This window comes from Scyliorhinus torazame, chromosome 9 (genome assembly GCF_047496885.1).
Source record: "Scyliorhinus torazame isolate Kashiwa2021f chromosome 9, sScyTor2.1, whole genome shotgun sequence".
In the NCBI taxonomy this organism is placed as follows: domain Eukaryota; kingdom Metazoa; phylum Chordata; class Chondrichthyes; order Carcharhiniformes; family Scyliorhinidae; genus Scyliorhinus; species Scyliorhinus torazame.
Window position 1 is genome coordinate 20364049 of NC_092715.1, and position 24751 is coordinate 20388799.

General features: G+C 44.3%; 1 protein-coding gene across 2 annotated transcripts in view; it reads left to right on the forward strand.

Annotated features, from left to right (window-relative positions):
* nat8l (N-acetyltransferase 8-like) overlaps nt 1-24751 on the forward strand; it is a 218042-nt gene that overhangs the window by 31141 nt on the left and 162150 nt on the right. Inside the window, exon 2 of one of the 2 annotated variants that reach the window (XM_072515663.1) lies at nt 16197-16361. The exons of the other annotated variant lie outside the window; for it this stretch is intronic. Within the exon in view, the coding sequence (XP_072371764.1) occupies nt 16197-16361 (165 nt within the window). The remainder of the gene's footprint in view (nt 1-16196; nt 16362-24751) is intronic. 2 annotated transcript variants of the gene reach the window in all.

The following is a 24751-nucleotide window of genomic DNA, read 5'->3' on the forward strand; positions in this document are numbered from 1 at the left end:
CTCAGTGTTTCCCATTCTCTGTATGAACACAGGGAACATTCCCAATCTCAGTGTTTCCCATTGTCTGTATGAACACAGGGAATATTCTTAATCTCAGTGTTTCCAATTCTCTGTATGAACACCGGGAATATTCCCAATGTCAGTGTTTCCCATTCTCTGTACTAACACAGAAAATATTCCCAATGTCAGTATTTCCCATTCTCTGTATGAACACAGGGAATATTCCCAATCTCAGTGCACCAATTCTCTCTATGAGCACAGGGAACATTTGCAATCTCAGTGATTCCCATTCTCTGTATGGACACAGAGAATATCCCCAATCTCAGTGTATCCCACTCTCTGTATGAACACAGGGAATATTCCCAATCTGTGTTTCCTATTCTCTGTATGAACTCAGTGAATATTCCCAATCTCAGTGTTTCCCATTCTCTGTATGAACACAGAGAACTTTCCCAATCTCAGTGTTTCCTATTCTCCGTATGAACACAGGGAATATTCCCAATGGCCATGTTTCCCAATCTCTGTATAAACACAGAGAATATTCCCAATGTCAGTGCATCCCATTCTCTGTATGAACACAGGGAATATTCCCAATGTATCTGTTTCCCATTTTCTGTTTGAACACAAGGAATATTCCCAATGTCAGTGTTTCCCATTTTCTGTATGAACACATGGAATATTCCCAATGTCAGTGTTTCCCATTCTCTGGATGAGGACAGGGAATATTCCAAATCTCACTGTTTCCCATTCTCTGTACTAACACAGAAAATATTCCCAATGTCAGTATTTCCCATTCTCTGTATGAACACAGGGAATATTCCCAATCTCAGTGCACCAATTCTCTCTATGAGCACAGGAAACATTTGCAATCTCAGCGATTCCCATTCTCTGTATGGACACAGAGAATATCCCCAATCTCAGTGCATCCCACTCTCTGTATGAACACAGGGAATATTCCCAATCTGTGTTTCCCATTCTCTGTATGGACACAGAGAATATTACCAATGTCACTGTTTCCCATTCTCTGCATGATCACAGAGAATATTCCCAATCTCAGTGTTTCCCATTCTCCCCATGAATACGGGGAATATTCCCAATCTCAGGGTTTCCCATTCTCTGTATGGACACAGGGAATATTCCCAATCACAGTGTTTCCCATTCTCCCCATGAACACGGGGAATGTTCCCAATCTCAGGGTTTCCCATTCTCTGTATGGACACTGAGAATATTCCCAATCTCAGTGTTGCCCATTCCCTGTATGAACACAGGGAATATTCCCAATGTCAGTATTTCCCATTCTCTGTTTGAACACAAGGAATATTCCCAATGCCAGTGTTTCCCAATATCTGTCTGAACACAGGGAATATTCCCAATCTCAGTATTTCGCATTCTCTGTATGAACAAAGAGAATTTTCCCAATGTCAGTGTTTCCCATTCTCTGTATGGACACAGGGAATATTCCCAATCTCAGTGTTTCCCATTCTCTGTATGGACACAGGGAATATTCCCAATCACAGTGTTTCCCATTCTTCCCATGAACACAGGGAATATTCACAATCTCAGGATTTCCCATTCTCTGTATGGACACTGAGAATATTCCCAATCTCAGTGTTGCTAATTCCCTTTATGAGATCAGGAAATATTCCCAATGTCAGTATTTCCCATTCTCTGTTTGAACAAAAGGAATATTCCCAATGCCAGTGTTTCCCATTATCTGTCTGAACACAGGGAATATTCCCAATCTCAGTATTTCGCATTCTCTGTTTGAACACAGGGAATATTCCCAATGTCAGTGTTTCACATTCTCTGTATGGACACAGGGAATATTCCCAATCTCAGTGTTTCCCATTCTCTGTATGGACACAGGGAATATTCCCAATCACAGTGTTTCCCATTCTTCCCATGAACACAGGGAATATTCACAATCTCAGGATTTCCCATTCTCTGTATGGACACTGAGAATATTCCCAATCTCAGTGTTGCTAATTCCCTTTATGAGATCAGGAAATATTCCCAATGTCAGTATTTCCCATTCTCTGTTTGAACAAAAGGAATATTCCCAATGCCAGTGTTTCCCATTATCTGTCTGAACACAGGGAATATTCCCAATTTCAGTATTTCGCATTCTCTGTTTGAACACAGGGAATATTCCCAATGTCAGTGTTTCACATTCTCTGTATGGACACAGGGAATATTCCCAATCTCAGTGTTTCCCATTCTCTGTATGGACACAGGGAATATTCCCAATCACAGTGTTTCCCATTCTTCCCATGAACACAGGGAATATTCACAATCTCAGGATTTCCCATTCTCTGTATGGACACTGAGAATATTCCCAATCTCAGTGTTGCTAATTCCCTTTATGAGATCAGGAAATATTCCCAATGTCAGTATTTCCCATTCTCTGTTTGAACAAAAGGAATATTCCCAATGCCAGTGTTTCCCATTATCTGTCTGAACACAGGGAATATTCCCAATCTCAGTATTTCGCATTCTCTGTTTGAACACAGGGAATATTCCCAATGTCAGTGTTTCACATTCTCTGTATGGACACAGGGAATATTCCCAATCTCAGTGTTTCCCATTCTCTGTATGAACACGGAATATTCTTAATGTCACTGTTTCCCATTCTCTATGTGAACACAGGGAATATTCCCAATCTCTGTGTTTCCCATTCTCTATAATAGCAGAAATCCCATTCTCACCCACTGGGAATATTACCAATGTCAGTGCTTCCCATTCTCTGTCTGAGCACAGAGAATATTCCCAATCTCAGTGTTTCCCATTATCTGTATGAACGCAGGGAATATTCCCAATGTCAGTATATCCCACTCTCTGTATGAACACAGGGAATATTCCCAATGTCAGTATTTCCCATTCTCTGTTTGAACCCAAGGAATATTCCCAATGCCAGTGTTTCCCATTCTCTGTATGGACACAGGGAATATTCCCAATCTCAGTGTTTCCCAATCTCTGTATGGACACAGGGAATTTTCCCAATCTCAATGTTTCCCTATCTCTGTAAGAACACAGGGAATATGCCCAATCTCAGTGTTTCCCATTCTCTGAATGAACGCAGGGAATATTACAAATGTCACTGTTTCCCATTCTCTATGTGAACACAGGGAATATTCCTAATCTCTGTATTTCCCATTCTCTATAATAACAGAAATCCCATTCTCACCCACTGGGAATGTTACCAATGTCAGTGCTTCCCATTCTCTGTATTAGCACAGGGAATATTCCCAATCTCAGTGTTTCTCATTTTCTGTATGAACACAGGGAATATTCCCAATCTCAGTGTTTCTCATTTTCTGTATGAACACAGGGAATATTCCCAATGCCAGTATATCCCATTCTCTGTCTGAACACGGGGAACATTCCAAATCTCAGTGTTTCCCATTCTCTGTATGAACACAAGGAATATTCCCAATCTCAGTGTTTCCCATTCTCTGTATGAACTCGGGGAATATTCCCAATCTCAGTGTTTCCCATTCCCAGTATGAACACAGGGAATATTCCTTATCTCAGTGTTCCCCATTCTCTGTATGAACACAGGGAACATTCCCAATCTCAGTGTTTCCCATTCTTAGACTGAACACAGGGAATATTCCCAATGTCAGTGTTTCCCATAACCTGTATCAACACAGGGAATATTCCCAATGCATCTGTTTCCCATTTCCTGTATGAACACAAGGAATATTCCCAATGTCAGTGTTTCCCATTTTGTGTATGAACACAGGGAATATTCCCGATGTCAGTATTACCCATTCTCTGTCTGAACGCAGGGAATATTCCCACTCTCAGTGCTTTCCATTCACTGTATGAACACAGGGAATATTCCCAATCTCAGTGTTTCCCATTCACTGTATGAACACAGGGAATATCCCCAATCTCAATGTTTCCCATTGTCTGTATGAACACAGGGAATATTCCCAATCACAGTGTTTCCCATTCTCTCTATCAACACTGGGAATATTCCCAATCTCAGTGTTTCCCATTCTCTGTATGAACAAAGGGAATTTTCCAATGTCAGTATTTCCCATTCTTTGTATGAACACAGGGAATATTCCCAATCTCAGTGTTTCCCATTCACTGTATGAACACAGGGAATATCCCCAATCTCAATGTTTCCCATTGTCTGTATGAACACAGAGAATATTCCCAATCACAGTGTTTCCCATTCTCTCTATCAACACTGGGAATATTCCCAATCTCAGTGTTTCCCATTCTCTGTATGAACAAAGGGAATTTTCCAATGTCAGTATTTCCCATTCTTTGTATGAACACATGGAATATTCCCAATCTCAGTGATTCCCATTCACTGTATGAACACAGGGAATATTCTCAATGTCAGTGTTTCCCATTCTCTGGATGAGGACGGGGAATATTCCAAATCTCACTGTTTCCCATTCTCTGTATGAACACAGAGAATATTCCCAATCTCATTGTTTCCCATTATCTGTATGAACACCGGGAATATTCCCAATCTCAGTGTTTCCCTTTCTCTGTATGAACACAGGGAATATCCCCAATCACAGCGTTTCCCATTCTCCCCATGAACACGGGGAATATTCCCAATCTCAGGGTTTCCCATTCTCTGTATGGACACTGAGAATATTCCCAATCTCAGTGTTGCCCATTCCCTGTATGAACACAGGGAATATTCCCAATGTCAGTATTTCCCATTCTCTGTTTGAACACAAGGAATATTCCCAATCTCAGTGTTTCCCATTCTCTGTATGGACACAGGGACTAATCCCAATCTCTATGTTTCCCATTCTCTGTATAACACAGGGAATATTCTCAATGTTACTCTTTCCCATGCTCTATAATAACAGAAATCCCATTCAGACTCACTGGGAATATTGGCAATGTCAGTGCTTCCCATTCTCTTTATGAGCACAGGGAATAATCCCAATCTCAGTGTTTCCCATTCTTTGTATGAACGCATGGAATATTCCCAATCTCAGTGTTTCCCATTCTCGTTATCAACACAGGGAATATTCCCAATGTCAGTGCATCCCATTCTCTGTATGAACACAGGGAATATTCCCAATGTTCATGTTCCCAATCTCTTGTATAAACACAGAGAATATTCCCAATGTCATTGCATCCCATTCTCTGTATGAACAGAGGGAATATTCCCAATATCCGTGTTTCCTAATCTCTGTATAAACACAGAGAATATTCCCAATGTCAGTGCATCCCATTATCTGTATGAACACAGAGAATATTCCCAATGTCAGTGTTTCCCATTCTCTGTATGAACGCATGGAATATTCCCAATGTCAGTGTTTCCCATTCTCTGTAGGAATAGAGGGAATATTCCCAATGTCAGTATATCCCATTCTTTTTATGAACACAGGGAATATTCCCAATCAGAGTGATTCCCATTATCTGTATGGACATAGGGAATATTCCCAATCTCAGTGTTTCCCGTTCTCTGTATGAACACAGGGTATATTCCCAATGTCAGTGTTTCCCAGTCTCTGAATAAACACAGGAGATATTACCAATGTCCGTGTTTCCCATTCTCTGTATGAACACAGGGAATATTCCCAATGTCAGTATTTCCCATTCTCTGTATGAACACAAGGAATATTCCCAATGCCCGTGTTTCCCATTATCTGTCTGAACTCAGGGAATATTCCCAATCTCAGTATTTTGCATTCCCTGTATGATCAAAGGGAATATGATCAATGGGAAACAGTGTTTCCCATTCTCTGTATGAACACAGGGAACATTCTCTGTATGGACAGAGGGAATATTCCCAATGTATCTGTTTCGCATTTTCTGTATGGACACAATGAATATACCCAATCTCAGTGTTTCCCATTCTCTATATGAACACAGGGAACATTCCCAATCTCAGTGTTTCCCATTCTCTGTACGAAGACAGAGAATATTCCCAATCTCAGTGTTTCCCATTCTCTGTATGAATACAGGGAATATTCCCAATGTCATTGTTTCCCATTGTCTGTATGAATACAGGGAATATTCCCAATCTCAGTGTTTCCCATTGTCTGTATGAACACAGGGAATATTCTCAATCTCAGTGTTTCCCATTCTCTGTGTGAACACAGGGAATATTCCCAATCTCAGTGTTTCCCATTCTCTGTATGAACACGGAGAACTATCCCAATCTCAGTGTTTTCCATTCTCTGTTTGAATACAGGGAATATTCCCAATGTCATTGTTTCCCATTGTCTGTAATAACATAAATCGCATTCACACACGCTGGGAATATTACCAATGCCACTGTTTCCGATTCTCTGTATGGACACAGGGAATATTCCAAATCTCAGTGTTTCCCATTCTCTGTATGAACACGGGGAATATTCCCAATCTCAGTGTTTCCCATTCTCTGTATGAACATAGAGAATATTCCAAATCTCAGCGTTTCCCATTCTCTGTATGAACACAGAGAACTTTCCCAATCTCAGTGTTTCCCATTCTCTGTATGAACACAGGGAATATTCCCAATCTCAGTGTTTAACATTCTCTGTATGAACTCAGTGAATATTCCCAATCTCAGTGTTTCCTATTCTCCGTATGAACACAGGGAATATTCCCAATGTATCTGTTTCCCATTTTCTATATGGACACGGGATATTCCCAATCTCAGTGTATCCCATTCTCTGTATGAACGCATGGAATATTCCCAATGTATCTGTTTCCCATTTTCTGTTTGAACACAAGGAATATTCCCAATGTCAGTGTTTCCCATTCTCTGGATGAGGACAGGGAATATACCAAATCTCACGGTTTCCCATTCTCTGTACTAACACAGAAAATATTCCCAATCTCAGTATTTCGCATTCTCTGTATGAACAAAGTGAATATTCCCACCGTCAGTGTTTCCCATTCTCTGTATGGACACAGGGAATATTCCCAATATCAGTGTTTCCCATTCTCTGTATGAACACAGGGAATATTCCCAATCTCAGTGTTTCCCAATCTCTGTATGGACACAGGGAATTTTCCCAATCTCAGTGTTTCCCTATCTCTGTAAGAACACAGGGAATATTCCCAATCTGAGTGTTTCCCATTCTCTGTATGAACACGGAATATTCTTAATGTCACTGTTTCCCATTCTCTATGTGAACACAGGGAATATTCCAAATCTCTGTGTTTCCCATTCTCTATAATAACAGAAATCCCATTCTCACCCACTGGGAATATTACCAATGTCAGTGCTTCCCATTCTCTGTATAAACAATGGGAATATTCCCAATCTCAGTGTTTCCCATTCTCTGGATGAGGACAGGGAATATACCAAATCTCATTGTTTCCCATTCTCTGTACTAACACAGAAAATATTCCCAATGTCAGTATTTCCAATTCTCTGTATGAACACAGGGAATATTCCCAATCTCAGTGCACCAATTCTCTCTATGAGCACAGGGAACATTTGCAATCTCAGAGATTCCCATTCTCTGTATGGACACAGAGAATATCCCCAATCTCAGTGCATCCCACTCTCTGTATGAACACAGGGAATATTCCCAATCTGTGTTTCCCATTCTCTGCATGGACACAGAGAATATTACCAATGTCAGTTTTTCTCATTCTCTGTATGATCACAGAGAATATTCCCAATCTCAGTGTTTCCCATTCTCTGTATGGACACAGGGAATATTCCCAATCACAGTGGTTCCCATTCTCCCCATGAACACGGGGAATATTCCCAATCTCACGGTTTCCCATTCTCTGTATGGACACTGAGAATATTCCCAATCTCAGTGTTGCCCATTCCCTGTATGAACACAGGGAATATTCCCAATGTCAGTATTTTCCATTCTCTGTTTGAACACAAGGAATATTCCCAATGCCAGTGTTTCCCATTATCTGTCTGAACACAGGAAATATTCCCAATCTCAGTATTTCGCATTCTCTGTATGAACAAAGTGAATATTCCCAATCTCAGTGTTTCCCATTCTCTGTATGAACAATGGGAATATTCCCAATCTCAGTGTTTCCCATTCTCTGTCTGAACACAGGGAATATTCCGAATCTCAGTGATTCCCAATCTCTGTATGAACAATGGGAATATTCCCAAAGTCAGTGATTCCCATTCTCTGTATGAGCACAGGGAAGAATCCCAATGTCAGTATTTCCCATTCTCTTTATGAACACAGGGAATATTCTCAATCTCAGTGCTTCCCATTCTCTGAATGAACACAGGAAATATTCCCAATCTCAGTGTTTCCCATTTTCTGTATGAACACATGAAATATTCCCAATATCCCTGTTTCCCATTGTCTGTATAAACACGGAATATTCCCAATGTCAATTATTCCCATTCTCTGAATTAACACAGAGAATATTCCTAAAGTCACTGTATCCCATTCTCTGTATGAACACATGGAATATTCCCAATCCCAGAGTTTCCCATTATCTGTATGAATACAAGCAACATTCCCAATCAGAGTGGTCCCATTCTCTTTCTGAACACAGGGAATATTCCCAATCTCAGTGTTTCCCATTCTCTGTATGAACACAGGAAATCTTCCCAATCTCAGCGGTTCCCATTCTCTGGATGAACACAGGGAATATTCCCAATGCATCTGTTTCCCATTTTCTGTATGAACACGAGGAATATTCCCAATCTGGGGGCTGGTTTAGCTCACTGGCCTAAATCGCTGGCTTTTAAAGCAGGCCAAGGCAGGCCAGCTACACAGTTCAATTCCCGCACCAGCCTCCTCGAACAGGTGCCGGAATGTGGCGACTAGGGGCTTTTCACAGTAACGTCATTGAAGCCTACTTGTGACAATAAGCGATTTTCATTTCAGTGTTTCCCATTCCCTGTATGAGCAAAGGGAATATTCCCAATCTCAATGTTTCCCTTTCTCTGTCTGAACACAGGGAATATTCCCAATCTCAGTGTTTCCCATTCTCTGTATGAACAAAGGGAATATTCCCAATCTCAGTGTTTCCCATTCTCTGTATGAACAAAGGGAATATTCCCAAAGTCAGTGTTTCCCATTCTCTGTATGATCACAGGGAATATTCCCAATGTCAATCTTTCCCATTCTCTAAAATAACAGAAATACCATTCACACTCACTGGGAATATTGCCAATGTCAGTGCTTCCCATTCTCTGTATGAGCACAGGGAATAATCCCAATCTCAATGTTTCCCATTCTCTGTATGAACACAGAGAATATTCCCATGTCCGTGAATCCCAATCAATGTATAAACACAGAGCATATTACCAATGTCTGTGCATCCCATTCTCTTCTATATGAACACAGGGAATATTCCCAATGTCAGTGTTTCCCATTCTCTGCATGAACACACGGAATATTCCCAATCTCAGTGTTTCCTATTCTCTGAATGAACACAGGGAATATTCCCAATGTCCGTGAATTCCAATCAATATATAAACACAGAGAATATTACCAATGTCTGTGCATCCCATTCTCTGTATGAACACAGGGAATATTCCCAATGTATCTGTTTCCCATTTTCTGTATGAATACAGGGAATATTCCCAATCTCAGTGTTTCCCATTGTCTGTATGAACACAGGGAATATTCTCAATCTCAGTGTTTCCCATTCTCTGTGTGAACACAGGGAATATTCCCAATCTCAGTGTTTCCCATTCTCTGTATGAACACGGAGAACTTTCCCAATCTCAGTGTTTTCCATTCTCTGTTTGAATACAGGGAATATTCCCAATGTCATTGTTTCCCATTGTCTGTAATAACATAAATCGCATTCACACACGCTGGGAATATTACCAATGCCACTGTTTCCGATTCTCTTTATGGACACGGGGAATATTCCAAATCTCAGTGTTTCCCATTCTCTGTATGAACACGGGGAATATTCCCAATCTCAGTGTTTCCCATTCTCTGTATGAACATAGAGAATATTCCAAATCTCAGCGTTTCCCATTCTCTGTATGAACACAGGGAATATTCCCAATCTCAGTGTTTCCCATTCTCTGTATGAACACAGAGAACTTTCCCAATCTCAGTGTTTCCCATTCTCTGTATGAACACAGGGAATATTCCCAATCTCAGTGTTTAACATTCTCTGTATGAACTCAGTGAATATTCCCAATCTCAGTGTTTCCTATTCTCCGTATGAACACAGGGAATATTCCCAATGTATCTGTTTCCCATTTTCTATATGGACACGGGATATTCCCAATCTCAGTGTATCCCATTCTCTGTATGAACGCATGGAATATTCCCAATGTATCTGTTTCCCATTTTCTGTTTGAACACAAGGAATATTCCCAATGTCAGTGTTTCCCATTCTCTGGATGAGGACAGGGAATATACCAAATCTCACGGTTTCCCATTCTCTGTACTAACACAGAAAATATTCCCAATCTCAGTATTTCGCATTCTCTGTATGAACAAAGTGAATATTCCCACCGTCAGTGTTTCCCATTCTCTGTATGGACACAGAGAATATCCCCAATCTCAGTGCATCCCACTCTCTGTATGAACACAGGGAATATTCCCAATCTGTGTTTCCCATTCTCTGCATGGACACAGAGAATATTACCAATGTCAGTTTTTCTCATTCTCTGTATGATCACAGGGAATATTCCCAATCTCAGTGTTTCCCATTCTCTGTATGGACACAGGGAATATTCCCAATCACAGTGGTTCCCATTCTCCCCATGAACACGGGGAATATTCCCAATCTCACGGTTTCCCATTCTCTGTATGGACACTGAGAATATTCCCAATCTCAGTGTTGCCCATTCCCTGTATGAACACAGGGAATATTCCCAATGTCAGTATTTTCCATTCTCTGTTTGAACACAAGGAATATTCCCAATGCCAGTGTTTCCCATTATCTGTCTGAACACAGGAAATATTCCCAATCTCAGTATTTCTCATTCTCTGTATGAACAATGGGAATATTCCCAATCTCAGTGTTTCCCATTCTCTGTATGAACAATGGGAATATTCCCAATCTCAGTGTTTCCCATTCTCTGTCTGAACACAGGGAATATTCCCAATCTCAGTATTTCGCATTCTCTGTATGAACAAAGTGAATATTCCCAATCTCAGTGTTTCCCATTCTCTGTATGAACAATGGGAATATTCCCAATCTCAGTGTTTCCCATTCTCTGTCTGAACACAGGGAATATTCCGAATCTCAGTGATTCCCAATCTCTGTATGAACAATGGGAATATTCCCAAAGTCAGTGATTCCCATTCTCTGTATGAGCACAGGGAAGAATCCCAATGTCAGTATTTCCCATTCTCTTTATGAACACAGGGAATATTCTCAATCTCAGTGCTTCCCATTCTCTGAATGAACACAGGAAATATTCCCAATCTCAGTGTTTCCCATTTTCTGTATGAACACATGAAATATTCCCAATATCCCTGTTTCCCATTGTCTGTATAAACACGGAATATTCCCAATGTCAATTATTCCCATTCTCTGAATTAACACAGAGAATATTCCTAAAGTCACTGTATCCCATTCTCTGTATGAACACATGGAATATTCCCAATCCCAGAGTTTCCCATTATCTGTATGAATACAAGCAACATTCCCAATCAGAGTGGTCCCATTCTCTTTCTGAACACAGGGAATATTCCCAATCTCAGTGTTTCCCATTCTCTGTATGAACACAGGAAATCTTCCCAATCTCAGCGTTTCCCATTCTCTGGATGAACACAGGGAATATTCCCAATGCATCTGTTTCCCATTTTCTGTATGAACACGAGGAATATTCCCAATCTGGGGGCTGGTTTAGCTCACTGGCCTAAATCGCTGGCTTTTAAAGCAGGCCAAGGCAGGCCAGCTACACAGTTCAATTCCCGCACCAGCCTCCTCGAACAGGTGCCGGAATGTGGCGACTAGGGGCTTTTCACAGTAACGTCATTGAAGCCTACTTGTGACAATAAGCGATTTTCATTTCAGTGTTTCCCATTCCCTGTATGAGCAAAGGGAATATTCCCAATCTCAATGTTTCCCTTTCTCTGTCTGAACACAGGTAATATTCCCAATCTCAGTGTTTCCCATTCTCTGTATGAACAAAGGGAATATTCCCAATCTCAGTGTTTCCCATTCTCTGTATGAACAAAGGGAATATTCCCAAAGTCAGTGTTTCCCATTCTCTGTATGATCACAGGGAATATTCCCAATGTCAATCTTTCCCATTCTCTAAAATAACAGAAATACCATTCACACTCACTGGGAATATTGCCAATGTCAGTGCTTCCCATTCTCTGTATGAGCACAGGGAATAATCCCAATCTCAGTGTTTCCCATTCTCTGTTTGGGCACAGGGAATAATCCCAATGGCCGTGTTTCCCATTCTCTGTATGAACACAGGGGGCGAAATTCTCCTACCCGCCCCGCCACATTTCTGCGCCGACCGGCCGGCGGGAGTCTCCGTAACACCGGCCGGTCAATGGGGTTTCCCATTGTGGGGCAGCCCCACGCCGTCGGGAAACCCCCGGGCGCCGGCCGAACGGAGACTCCCGCCGGCGGAGAATGACGCCCAGGGAATATTCCCAATCTCAGTGTTTCCTATTCTCGGTATGAACACAGGGAATATTCCCAATGGCCGTGTTTCCCAATCTCTGTATAAACACAGAGAATATTCCCAACGTCAGTGCTTCCCATTCTCTGTATGAACACAGAGAATATTCCCATGTCCGTGAATCCCAATCAATGTATAAACACAGAGCATATTACCAATGTCTGTGCATCCCATTCTCTTCTATATGAACACAGGGAATATTCCCAATGTCAGTGTTTCCCATTCTCTGCATGAACACACGGAATATTCCCAATCTCAGTGTTTCCTATTCTCTGAATGAACACAGGGAATATTCCCAATGTCCGTGAATTCCAATCAATATATAAACACAGAGAATATTACCAATGTCTGTGCATCCCATTCTCTGTATGAACACAGGGAATATTCCCAATGTATCTGTTTCCCATTTTCTGTATAGACACAGGGAATATTCCCAATCTCAGTGTTTCCCATTCTCTGTATGAACGCATGGTATTTTTCCAATGTCAATGTTTCCCATTCACTGTATGAACACAGAGAATATTCCCAATGTCAGTGCTTCCCATTCTCTGGATGAACACAGGGAATATTCCCAATATATCTGTTTCCCATCTTCTGTATGAACACAAGGAATTTTCCCAATGTCAGTGTTTCCCATTTCCTATATGAACGCAGGGAATATTTCCATTCTCAATGTTTTCCATTCTCTATATGAACAAAGGGAATATTCCCAATGTCACCGTTTCCCATTCTCTATAATAACAGAAATCCCATTGACACACACTGGGAATATTCCCATTGTCAGTGCTTCCCATTATCTGTATGAGCACGGAGAATATTCCCAATCTCAGTGTTTCCCATTCTCTGTATGAACACAGAGAATATCCCCAATGTCAGTGTTTCCCATTCTCTGTATGAACACAGGGAATATTCCCAATTTGCCTGTTTCCCATTTTCTGTATAAACATAGGGAATATTCCCAATGTCAATGTTTCCCATTGTCTGTATGAACAAATGAAATATTCCCAATCTCTGTGTTTTCCAATCTCTGTATGAGCACAGAGAATATTCCCAATGACAGTGCATCCCATTCTCTGTATGAACACAGGGAATATTCCCAATGCCCGTGTTTCCCAATCTCAGTATAAACACAGAGAATATTCCCAATGTCTGTGCATCCCATTCTCTGTATGAATACAGGGAATATTCCCAATGACAGTGCTTCCGATTGTCTGTTTGAAGACAGAGAATATTCTCAATGACAGTATTTCCCATTCTCTGTACTAACACAGGGAATATTCCCAATGCCACTGTTTCCCATTCACTGTATAAAAACAAGGAATATTCCCAATGTCTGTGTTTCCCATTCTCTGTATAAACGCATGGAATATTCCCAATGTCAGTGTTTCCCATTCTCTGCATGAACACAGGGAATATTCCCAATCTCAGTTTTTCCTATTCTCTGTAAGAACGCATGGGATTTTTCCAATGTCAATGTTTCCCATTCTTTATAATAACAGAAATCCCATTGACACACACTGGGAATATTGCCAATGTCAATGTTTCCCATTCTCTGTATGAGCACGGAGAATATTCCCAATCTCAGTGTTTCCCATTCTCTGTATGAACAGAGAGAATATTCCCAATGTCAGTGTTTCCCATTCTCTGTATGAAGACATGGAATATTCCCAATTTCCCTGTTTCCCATTGTCTGTATAAACACAGGGAATATTCCCAATGTCAATGTTTCCCATTCTCTGCATGAACACAGGGATCATTCCCAATCTCAGTGTTTCCCATTCTCTGTATGAAGACATGGAATATTCCCAATCCCAGGGTTTACCATTCTCTCTATGAAGACATGGAATATTCCCAATGTCAGTGTTTTCCATTCTCTAGATGAACACAGGGAACATTCCCAATCTCAGTGTTTCCCATTCTCTGTATGAACACATGGAATATTCCCAATATCAGTATTTCCCATTCTTTGTATGAACACATGGAATATTCCCAATGTCAGTGTTTCCCATTCTCTGTATGAACACATGGCATATTCCCAATGTCAGTGTTTCCCATTCTCTATGTGAACACAGGAAATATTCCCACTCTCAGTGTTTCCCATTCCCTGGATGAACAAAGGGAATATTCCCAATGTCACTGTTTCCCATTATTTGTATTAACACAGGGAATATTCCAAATGTCACTGTTTCCCATTATTCGTATTAACACAGGGAATATTCCCAATGTCACTGTATCCCATTATTCGTATTAACACAGGGAATATTCCAAATGTCACTGTTTCTCATTCTCTACATGAACAGAAATCCCATTCAGACACACTGGGAATATTGCCAATGTCAGTGCTTCCCATTCTCTGTGTGAACACAGGGAATATTCCCAATCTCAGTGTTTCCCATTCTCTGTATGAAGACAGGGAATATTCCCAATCTCAGTGTTTCCCATTCTCTGTATGAACACAGGGAATATCCCCAATCTCACTGTTTCCCATTCTCTGTATGAAGAGAGGGAATATTCCCAATCTCAGTGTTGTCCATTCTCTGTATGAACACAGGAAATATTCCCAATATCACTGTTTCACGTTCTCTGTATGAACACATTGAAAATTCCCAATATCACTGTTTCCCACGGTGCCACAGTGGTTAGCACTGCTGCCTCAGAGCTCCAGGGGCCCGGGATCAACCCCACCTTTGGGTGACACTGTGGAGTCTGCACGTTCTCCCCGTGTGTGCGTGTGTTTCCTCCTGGTGCTCCGGTTTCCTCCCACCATCCAAAGATGTGCAGGTTAAGTGGATTAGCCATGCTAAATTGCCCGTTAGTCTCCAAAAGTTAGGTGGTGTTAATGGGTTACGGGGGATAGGTTGGAGGTGTGGGCTTCCGTCGGGTGCTCTTACCAGGGGCCAGTGCAGACCCGATGGGCCGAATGGCCTCCTTCTTCACTGTAAATTTGATCATTCGATATGAACCCAGGGAATATTCCCAATGGCAGCCTGCACCTTCCTCTGCCTCCCACATGTCGTTCTTTCTTGCAGGTTACTGTGACACGCGCTCTGCATGTTCCCGAGGCAATGAACGCCGCGTCCCCGTGAACGCCTGCGCACGCGCAGCACTTTGACGAAGAAGAGGAGCGGGGTGTGGGTGGCGGGCGCGTTGCGCAGTGGCTGGAGGGATCAGCTGTTGAGAGATGGCAAATAAACCTTGCTGTTTGTAGAATTTTAAAATACTGCCAAATATTGTTCCTAATCCCACTCCAGACACTTCTTTTAAGCAATATTAGGTTTGTGAGCAGTTTGCTGTGTGTTGTTGAATGGAGGTAAGTTAGAAGGTGCCACACTGTTTATGATGTCACTCAGCTAAGCCTGAGTTTGTACTTTGACCAAACTGTTGTTTAAATAATGTGGTCAGTTTTGATGGTAGACAGGTTTTATTAAAAAAAACACAATATTTAACTGTGTTTGAAAAATCTAGCGGACATCTCCTGCAGTTGAGACAACACATTATGTAAGTATAATCATAAATATAGGAATGATTACTTTTCAGAAAGCAACATGGGCAGTAAATTTGTATCTATTTTTATATTTGTGTGTCTGTCCTCTGGGGTTGTTCCGAAATAAACACTCCATTCTCTTTTCTGACAGGTATCGTTTATTTCTCTCCCTTGTCTCCATAGTAATGTGCTTTTATCTGACCAAGTGCTCGTTGCTGACCTGCTGTGTGCCCACCTTACTATTGGGCGCAAGATATTACTACAGTAGGAAAGTTATCCTCAGCTATCTTGAGTGTGTCCTGCAAACCGACATGTCAGATATTGAGCAGTATTACATGAAACCAGCAGGTGAGTTCTCAATCCATTTTCAGAAACCCTAAGGAGGGCACTGTTGGTGGGTGGGCAGTGGTGGGCATGAAACATGGTGAAATAATGCAATATAAATTTGGTCCAAAGGGAATCTCGAGTCCTGGCTCCCTGTGCCATGGAATTACCAGGACATGGGTTTGTAATTCTTCATTGAAAGGGTAGCGAGCATTTGCTTTCCCTAAGAGGCAGTGGCCACTCAGGGCCAGTTGAAGTTTTCAAGATGAGAGTGATAGATGTTTCCTGGATAAAGGTGTTGAGGGGGATGATGGAGCAAAAGAGGCAAAAGAGTTGAGGATCAGATTGGATGGAGGAACATGATCAAGGGGTTAAGTAATCGACTCATGTGCCGATGAATCTCTATAACCACCAACGCCACCACACTGCCCAACCCCCACCACCCCTTCCACACCCTCACTCTTCCCTCACCCCCACTCTTCCCACACCCTCACTCTTCCCACACCCCCACTCTTCCCACACCCTCACTCTTCCCACACCCCCACTCTTCCCACACCCCCACTCTTCCCACACCCCCACTCTTCCCACCCCCTACTCTTCCCACACCCCCACTCTTCCCACACCCCCACTCTTCCCACACCCCCACTCTTCCCAACCTCTACTCTTCCCACACCCCCACTCTTCCCACACCCCCACTCTTCCCACACCCCCACTCTTCCCACACCCCCACTCTTCCCACATCCCCACTCTTCCCACCCCCACACTCTTCCCACACCCCCACTCTTCCCACACCCCCACTCTTCCCACACCCCCACTCTTCCCAACCTCTACTCTTCCCACCCCCCCACTCTTCCCACCGCCCCACTCTTCCCACCCCCCCACTCTTCCCACACCCCCACTCTTCCCACATCCCCACTCTTCCCACCCCCCCACTCTTCCCACACCCCCACTCTTCCCACACCCCCACTCTTCCCACACCCCCACTCTTCCCACATCCCCACTCTTCCCACCCCCACACTCTTCCCACACCCCCACTCTTCCCACACCCCCACTCTTCCCACACCCCCACTCTTCCCAACCTCTACTCTTCCCACCCCCCCACTCTTCCCACCCCCCCACTCTTCCCACACCCCCACTCTTCCCACATCCCCACTCTTCCCACACCCCCACTCTTCCCACATCCCCACTCTTCCCACCCCCCCACCCTTCCCACACACCCCACTGTTCCCACACACCTCCACCCGTTCCACACCTCCCATCTCTCCCACACCCCTCTCACCCCCCGCACCTTCACCTCTCCCGCCACTCAAAACTTTACCCCTCCCACCAGTCGCACCTCCAAACCTCCCACCACTCACGCCTCTACATCCACCTCTTGCACCTCCACCCCTCACACCTCCACATCTCGCACCTCCACACCTCCTATCTCTCCCTCACCCCTCGCACCTTCGCCTCTCCTGTCCCTCGCACCTCCGAACCTCCCACTGCCCACACCTCCACCCCTACCCCTCGCACCTCCACTCCTCCCACCTCCACTCTAATGCACCTCCAACCCTCCCACCCCTCACGCCTCGTTCACCCCTTGTGCGTCTCCCCCCCTCCCCTGCACACAGCGATTCTTCCCCCTTGCCACCTCCCCCCATCCTCCCCCCCCAAAACACCCCCCCACCCTCCCTCCACACATGCCCACCCCACACAGCTCCACCTCTCCCGCACGCACGCTCACCCCTCCCCGCATCCTCCCCCCCACACTCCCACCCCTCCCCCACACACTTTCTCCTCACTGCAAATGCTGATAAATAGGGGAGGAATGTGTGCACACCCTAGTTACCCTCAGTCAGGAAAATAGGGAATGATATGTGTGTGAACCAATGGCAGAGGGAGAAAATGAACGAACAGGGTGAGGGCAGGGAAGGGCAGAGAAGTTCCACCTTTGAGGAATCCATGTCAATGTTTACTTGCCAATAGTCCCCAGTGTTTAGCAGAACTCAACCCATTGCTGCTCCCCTCGTTTTAAATATTGTCTGTTGAAGACCCAACCCAAACAGGTTTACCAACCTCTCCTCCAATGTAACAAACCCATGATTGCAACCTGCTGCCTTGTTAAATAAATAAATTTGATGCTTAGCTGGCTAAAACGTTGCTTCCTTCAGAAGAATTATGTCACTTGATTTTTAAACAATATCTTTGGCTGCGGCCGGTATAGAGATTGCGTACATATTTTAGCTCAATATTGTGTTGAATTGCGACTTTGTGTCGAAAATGTTTGCAGTTTATTCGTCTTTAACACACAAAAGGTGAATTGTCGTATCATTTAAAATAAGCTGGACAAAACAACACAACAAATGTTGAAATTTAATGATGTTCCTTTTTGATTTATAACTTAATTTGAATTGTGAGGAAGAATAGACCAAAGTCATAGCCATCTGTAACATATCAAAATCGTTCACTTCACGTGATCTTCAATTTGTTTTTTGTCGCACGGGCGGCTCCAATCATACTTTACCAACGTACATATTGATATAAAATAGTCCTCTGATACGTATCATTTATGGGTGATGTATTTTAAATACTGGGTAGGTCTGGTTATGAGTATGTGCGATGGTGAAAATATTTCCAGGCATCACACCCACAGCCTGGTTCTAAAATCATTGATGCAGATTCCCAATCACACGTTCATTTTTACAATGGCTCGTGATGCCAAACCACAAAGCGAATTGATGAAGCGAATTGAGACGGTAGTCGTTGCTGCAATACATGCTGGAGGAAATGCCTGTAATAGCAGAAAACAAAAAACGCTGGTAACACTTAACATTTCAGGTGGCATCTGGGGAGAGTTAGAGAGAGAGAGCTAGCTCTCAGCTATTGTACAGTTTGCTGATCAGTACGTTGGCAAGTACCGTTCAAGATTCAGTTGTAGGCTAAAGGTAACTGAGGCAAGCAGTTTATCATTAACCTTTGGCCAGAAGTTGCGAGGATGGCTCACTACAGGTCCATCCCTCACTGGGTATTATTTACATTATGTGGGTAAACTCCAGCACTCTGCAATTTGCCTCTTAGCCTCTCCCAGGAGGTGCGGGAGATAAGTGCAGAGACATGAAACGAGAGAAAAGATGGGAGTGAGCATTTAACACAGAAACGTTGTGTTAAACCTGTACCAGAGCTTGGTGAGGCCACATTCAAGAACATTCAAATGGTTGGTTTTCAGATTGGTGGAGGGAATGTAGTGGCGTTTTCCAAGGATGCGCATTGGGACCTGGCTTTTCCTGATAGATATTTATGATTGAGACGGGGCTACAGCACACAATTTCAGAATTGTGGATGACACAAAACTTGGAAGCATTGTGAACAGTGAGGAGGAAAGTGATGGACATCAAAAGAACAGGTGCAGGCTGGTGGGAAGGGAGGACCATGGCAGATAGAATTTAACGTAGGCAAGTGTGAAATGATTCACATTGTCAGGACTAACATGGAGAGACTAAATAACATAAACGGTACAATTCAAAAATGGGTGATGGAGGGGAGTGACCTGCGGGTATATGTGAATTAGGTATCGAATGTGGAAAGGCAGGGCGAGAGAGCGACTAATAACACACAGGGGATGCTCGGCTTTGTAAATAGGGGGATGGAGTGCAAATTAAAGGAGATATGATGAACCTTCATAAAGCATTGGTGTGGTCTCCGCAGGAGTATTGCGTGCAGTTCTGGACACTGCATGTTTGGAAGGATGTGTAGAGAGAATGTAGAGAGGATTCACACAGCGAGTGGTTAGGATCCGGAATGTTCTGTCTGAGAGCGTGGTGGAGACAGATTCACACAGCGAGTGGTTAGGATCCAGAATGTTCTGTCTGAGAGTGAGAGAGACAGATTCACACAGCGAGTGGTTAGGATCCGGAATGTTCTGTCAGACAGTGTGGTGGAGACAGATTCACACAGCGTGTGGTTAGGATCCAGAATGTTCTGTCTGAGTGTGTGGTGGAGACAGATTCACGCAGCGAGTGGTTAGGATCTGGAATGTTCTTTCGGAGAGTGTGGTGGAGATAGGTTCACACAGCGAGTGGTTAGGATCCGGAATGTTCTTTCGGAGAGTGTGGTGGAGACAGATTCACACAGCGTGTGGTTAGGATCCAGAATGTTCTGTCTGAGTGTGTGGTGGAGACAGATTCACGCAGCGAGTGGTTAGGATCCGGAATGTTCTGTCTGAGTGTGTGGTGGAGACAGATTCACGCAGCGAGTGGTTAGGATCCGGAATGTTCTGTCTGAGAGTGTGGTGGAGACAGATTCACACAGCGAGTGGTTAGGATCCGGAATGTCCTGTCTGAGAGTGACAGAGACAGATTCACGCAGCGAGTGGTTAGGATCCGGAATGTTCTGTCTGAGAGTGAGAGAGACAGATTCACACAGCGAGTGGTTAGGATCCGGAATGTTCTGTCTGAGAGTGAGAGAGACAGATTCACGCAGCGAGTGGTTAGGATCCGGAATGTTCTGTTGGAGAGTGGCAGAGACAGATGCACACGGCGAGTGGTTGGGATCCGGAATGTTCTGTCTGAGAGGGTGGTGGAGATAGATTCACACAGCGAGTGGTTAGGATCCGGAATGTTCTGTCTGAGAGTGAGAGAGACAGATTCACACAGCGAGTGGTTAGGATCCGGAATGTTCTGTCTGAGAGTGAGAGAGACAGATTCTCACAGCGAGTGGTTAGGGTCCAGAATTTTCTGTCTGAGACTGAGAGAGACAGATTCTCACAGTGAGTGGTTAGGATCCGGAATGTTCTGTCTGTGAGTGAGAGAGACAGATTCACGCAGCGAGTGGTTAGGATCCGGAATGTTCAGTCTGAGAGTGTGTTGGAGACAGATTCACACAGCGAGTGGTTAGGATCCGGAATGTTCTGTCTGAGAGTGAGAGAGACAGATTCTCACAGCGAGTGGTTAGGATCCGGAATGTTCTGTCTGAGAGTGAGAGAGACAGATTCACACAGCGAGTGATTAGGATGTGGAATGTTCTGTCTGAGAGTGAGAGAGACAGATTCACACAGCGAGTGGTTAGGATCCGGAATGTTCTGTCTGAGAGTGAGAGAGACAGATTCACACAGCGAGTGGTTAGGATCCGGAATGTTCTGTCTGAGAGTGAGAGACAGATTCACTCAGCGAGTGGTTCGGATCCAGAAGATTCTGTCTGAGAGTGAGAGAGACAGATTCACATAGCGAGTGTTTAGGATCCGGAATGTTCTGTCTGAGAGTGAGAGAGACAGATTCACGCAGCGAGTGGTTAGGATTCGGAATGTTCTGTCTGAGAGTGAGAGAGGCAGATTCACACAGCGAGTGGTTAGGATCCGGAATGTTCTGTCTGAGAGTGAGAGAGACAGATTCACACAGCGATTGGTTAGGATCCGCAATGTTCTGTCTGAGAGTGAGAGAGACAGATTCTCACAGCGAGTGGTTAGGATTCGAAATGTTCTGTCTGAGAGTGAGAGAGACAGATTCACAGAGCGAGTGGTTAGGATCCGGAATGTTCTGTCTGAGAGTGTGTTGGAGACAGATTCACACAGCGAGTGGTTAAGATCCGGAATGTTCTGTCTGAGAGTGAGAGAGACAGATTCACACAGTGAGTGGTTAGGATCCGGAATGTTCTGTCTGAGAGTGAGAGAGACAGATTCACACGGCGAGTGGTTAGGATCCGGAATGTTCTGTCTGAGAGTGAGAGAGACAGATTCACACAGCGAGTGGTTAGGATCCGGAATGTTATGTCTCAGAGTGAGAGAGACAGATTCACACAGCGAGTGGTTAGGATCCGGAATGTGGTGTCTGAGAGTGTGGCGGAGACAGATTCACACAGCGAGTGGTTAGGATCCGGAATGTTCTGTCTGAGAGTGTGGTGGAGACAGATTCACACAGCGAGTGTTTAGGATCCGGAATGTTCTGTCTGAGAGTGAGAGAGACAGATTCACAAAGCGAGTGGTTAGGATCCGGAATGTTATGTCTGAGAGTGAGAGAGACAGATTCACACAGCGAGTGGTTAGGATCCGGAATGTTCTGTCTGGAGTGAGAGAGACAGATTCACACAGCGAGTGGTTAGGATCCGGAATGTTCTGTCTGAGAGGGTGTTGGAGACAGAATCACACAGCGAGTGGTTAGGATCCGGAATGTTCTGTCTGAGAGTGAGAGAGACAGATTCTCACAGCGAGTGGTAGGATCCGGAATGTTCTGTCTGAGAGTGAGAGAGACAGATTCACACAGCGAGTGGTTAGGATCCAGAATGTTCTGTCTGAGAGTGAGAGAGACAGATTCTCACAGCGAGTGTTTAGGATCCGGAATGTTCTGTCTGAGAGTGTGGTGGAGACAGATTCACACAGCGAGTGGTTAGGATCCGGAATGTTCTTCTGAGAGTGAGAGGGACAGATTCACACAGCGAGTGGTTAGGATCCGGAATGTTCTGTCCGAGAGTGAGAGAGACAGATTCACACAACGAGTGGTTAGGATACGGAATGTTCTGTCTGAGAGTGAGAGAGGCAGATTCACACAGCGAGTGGTTAGGAACCGGAATGCTCTGTCTGAGAGTGAGAGAGACAGATTCACACAGCGAGACGTTAGGATCCGGTATGTTCTGTCTGAGAGTGAGAGAGACAGATTCACACAGCGAGTGGTTTAGATCCGGAATGTTCTGTCTGAGAGTGTGGTGGAGACAGATTCACACAGCGAGTGGTTAGGAGCCGGAATGTTCTGTCTGAGAGTGAGAGAGACTGATTCACACAGCGAGTGGTTAGGATCCGGAATGTTCTGTCTGAGAGTGTGGTGGAGACAGATTCACACAGCGAGTGGTTAGGATCCGGAATGTCCAGTCTGAGAGTGAGAGAGACAGATTCACGCAGCGAGTGGTTAGGATCCGGAATGTTCTGTCTGAGAGTGAGAGAGACAGATTCACACAGCGAGTGGTTAGGATCCGGAATGTTCTGTCTGAGAGTGAGAGAGACAGATTCACACAGCGAGTGGTTAGGATCCGGAATGTTCTGTCTGGAGTGAGAGAGACAGATTCACACAGCGAGTGGTTAGGATCCGGAATGTTCTGTCTGAGAGGGTGTTGGAGACAGAATCACACAGCGAGTGGTTAGGATCCGGAATGTTCTGTCTGAGAGTGAGAGAGACAGATTCTCACAGCGAGTGGTAGGATCCGGAATGTTCTGTCTGAGAGTGAGAGAGACTGATTCACACAGCGAGTGGTTAGGATCCAGAATGTTCTGTCTGAGAGTGAGAGAGACAGATTCTCACAGCGAGTGTTTAGGATCCGGAATGTTCTGTCTGAGAGTGTGGTGGAGACAGATTCACACAGCGAGTGGTTAGGATCCGGAATGTTCTTCTGAGAGTGAGAGGGACAGATTCACACAGCGAGTGGTTAGGATCCGGAATGTTCTGTCCGAGAGTGAGAGAGACAGATTCACACAACGAGTGGTTAGGATACGGAATGTTCTGTCTGAGAGTGAGAGAGGCAGATTCACACAGCGAGTGGTTAGGAACCGGAATGCTCTGTCTGAGAGTGAGAGAGACAGATTCACACAGCGAGACGTTAGGATCCGGTATGTTCTGTCTGAGAGTGAGAGAGACAGATTCACACAGCGAGTGGTTTAGATCCGGAATGTTCTGTCTGAGAGTGTGGTGGAGACAGATTCACACAGCGAGTGGTTAGGATCCGGAATGTCCAGTCTGAGAGTGAGAGAGACAGATTCACGCAGCGAGTGGTTAGGATCCGGAATGTTCTGTCCGAGAGTGAGAGAGACAGATTCACACAACGAGTGGTTAGGATCCGGAATGTTCTGTCTGAGAGTGAGAGTGACAGATTCACACAGCGAGTGGTTAGGATCCGGAATGTTCTGTCTGAGAGTGTAGTGGAGACAGATTCACACAGCGAGTGGTTAGGATCCGGAATGTTCTGTCTGAGAGTGAGAGAGACAGATTCACGCAGCGAGTGGTTAGGATCCGGAATGTTCTGTCGGAGAGTGACACGGACAGATGCACACGGCGAGTGGTTGGGATCCGGAATGTTCTGTCTGAGAGTGTGGTGGAGATAGATTCACACAGCGAGTGGTTAGGATCCGGAATGTTCTGTCTGAGAGTGAGAGAGACAGATTCACGCAGCGAGTGGTTAGGATCCGGAATGTTCTGTCTGAGAGTGTGTTGGAGACAGATTTACACAGCGAGTGGTTAGGATCCGGAATGTTCTGTCTGAGAGTGAGAGAGACAGATTCTCACAGCGAGTGGTTAGGATCCGGAATGTTCTGTCTGTGAGTGAGAGAGACAGATTCACACAGCGAGTGGTTAGGATGTGGAATGTTCTGTCTGAGAGTGAGAGAGACAGATTCACACAGCGAGTGGTTAGGATCCGGAATGTTCTGTCTGAGAATGAGAGAGGCAGATTCACAC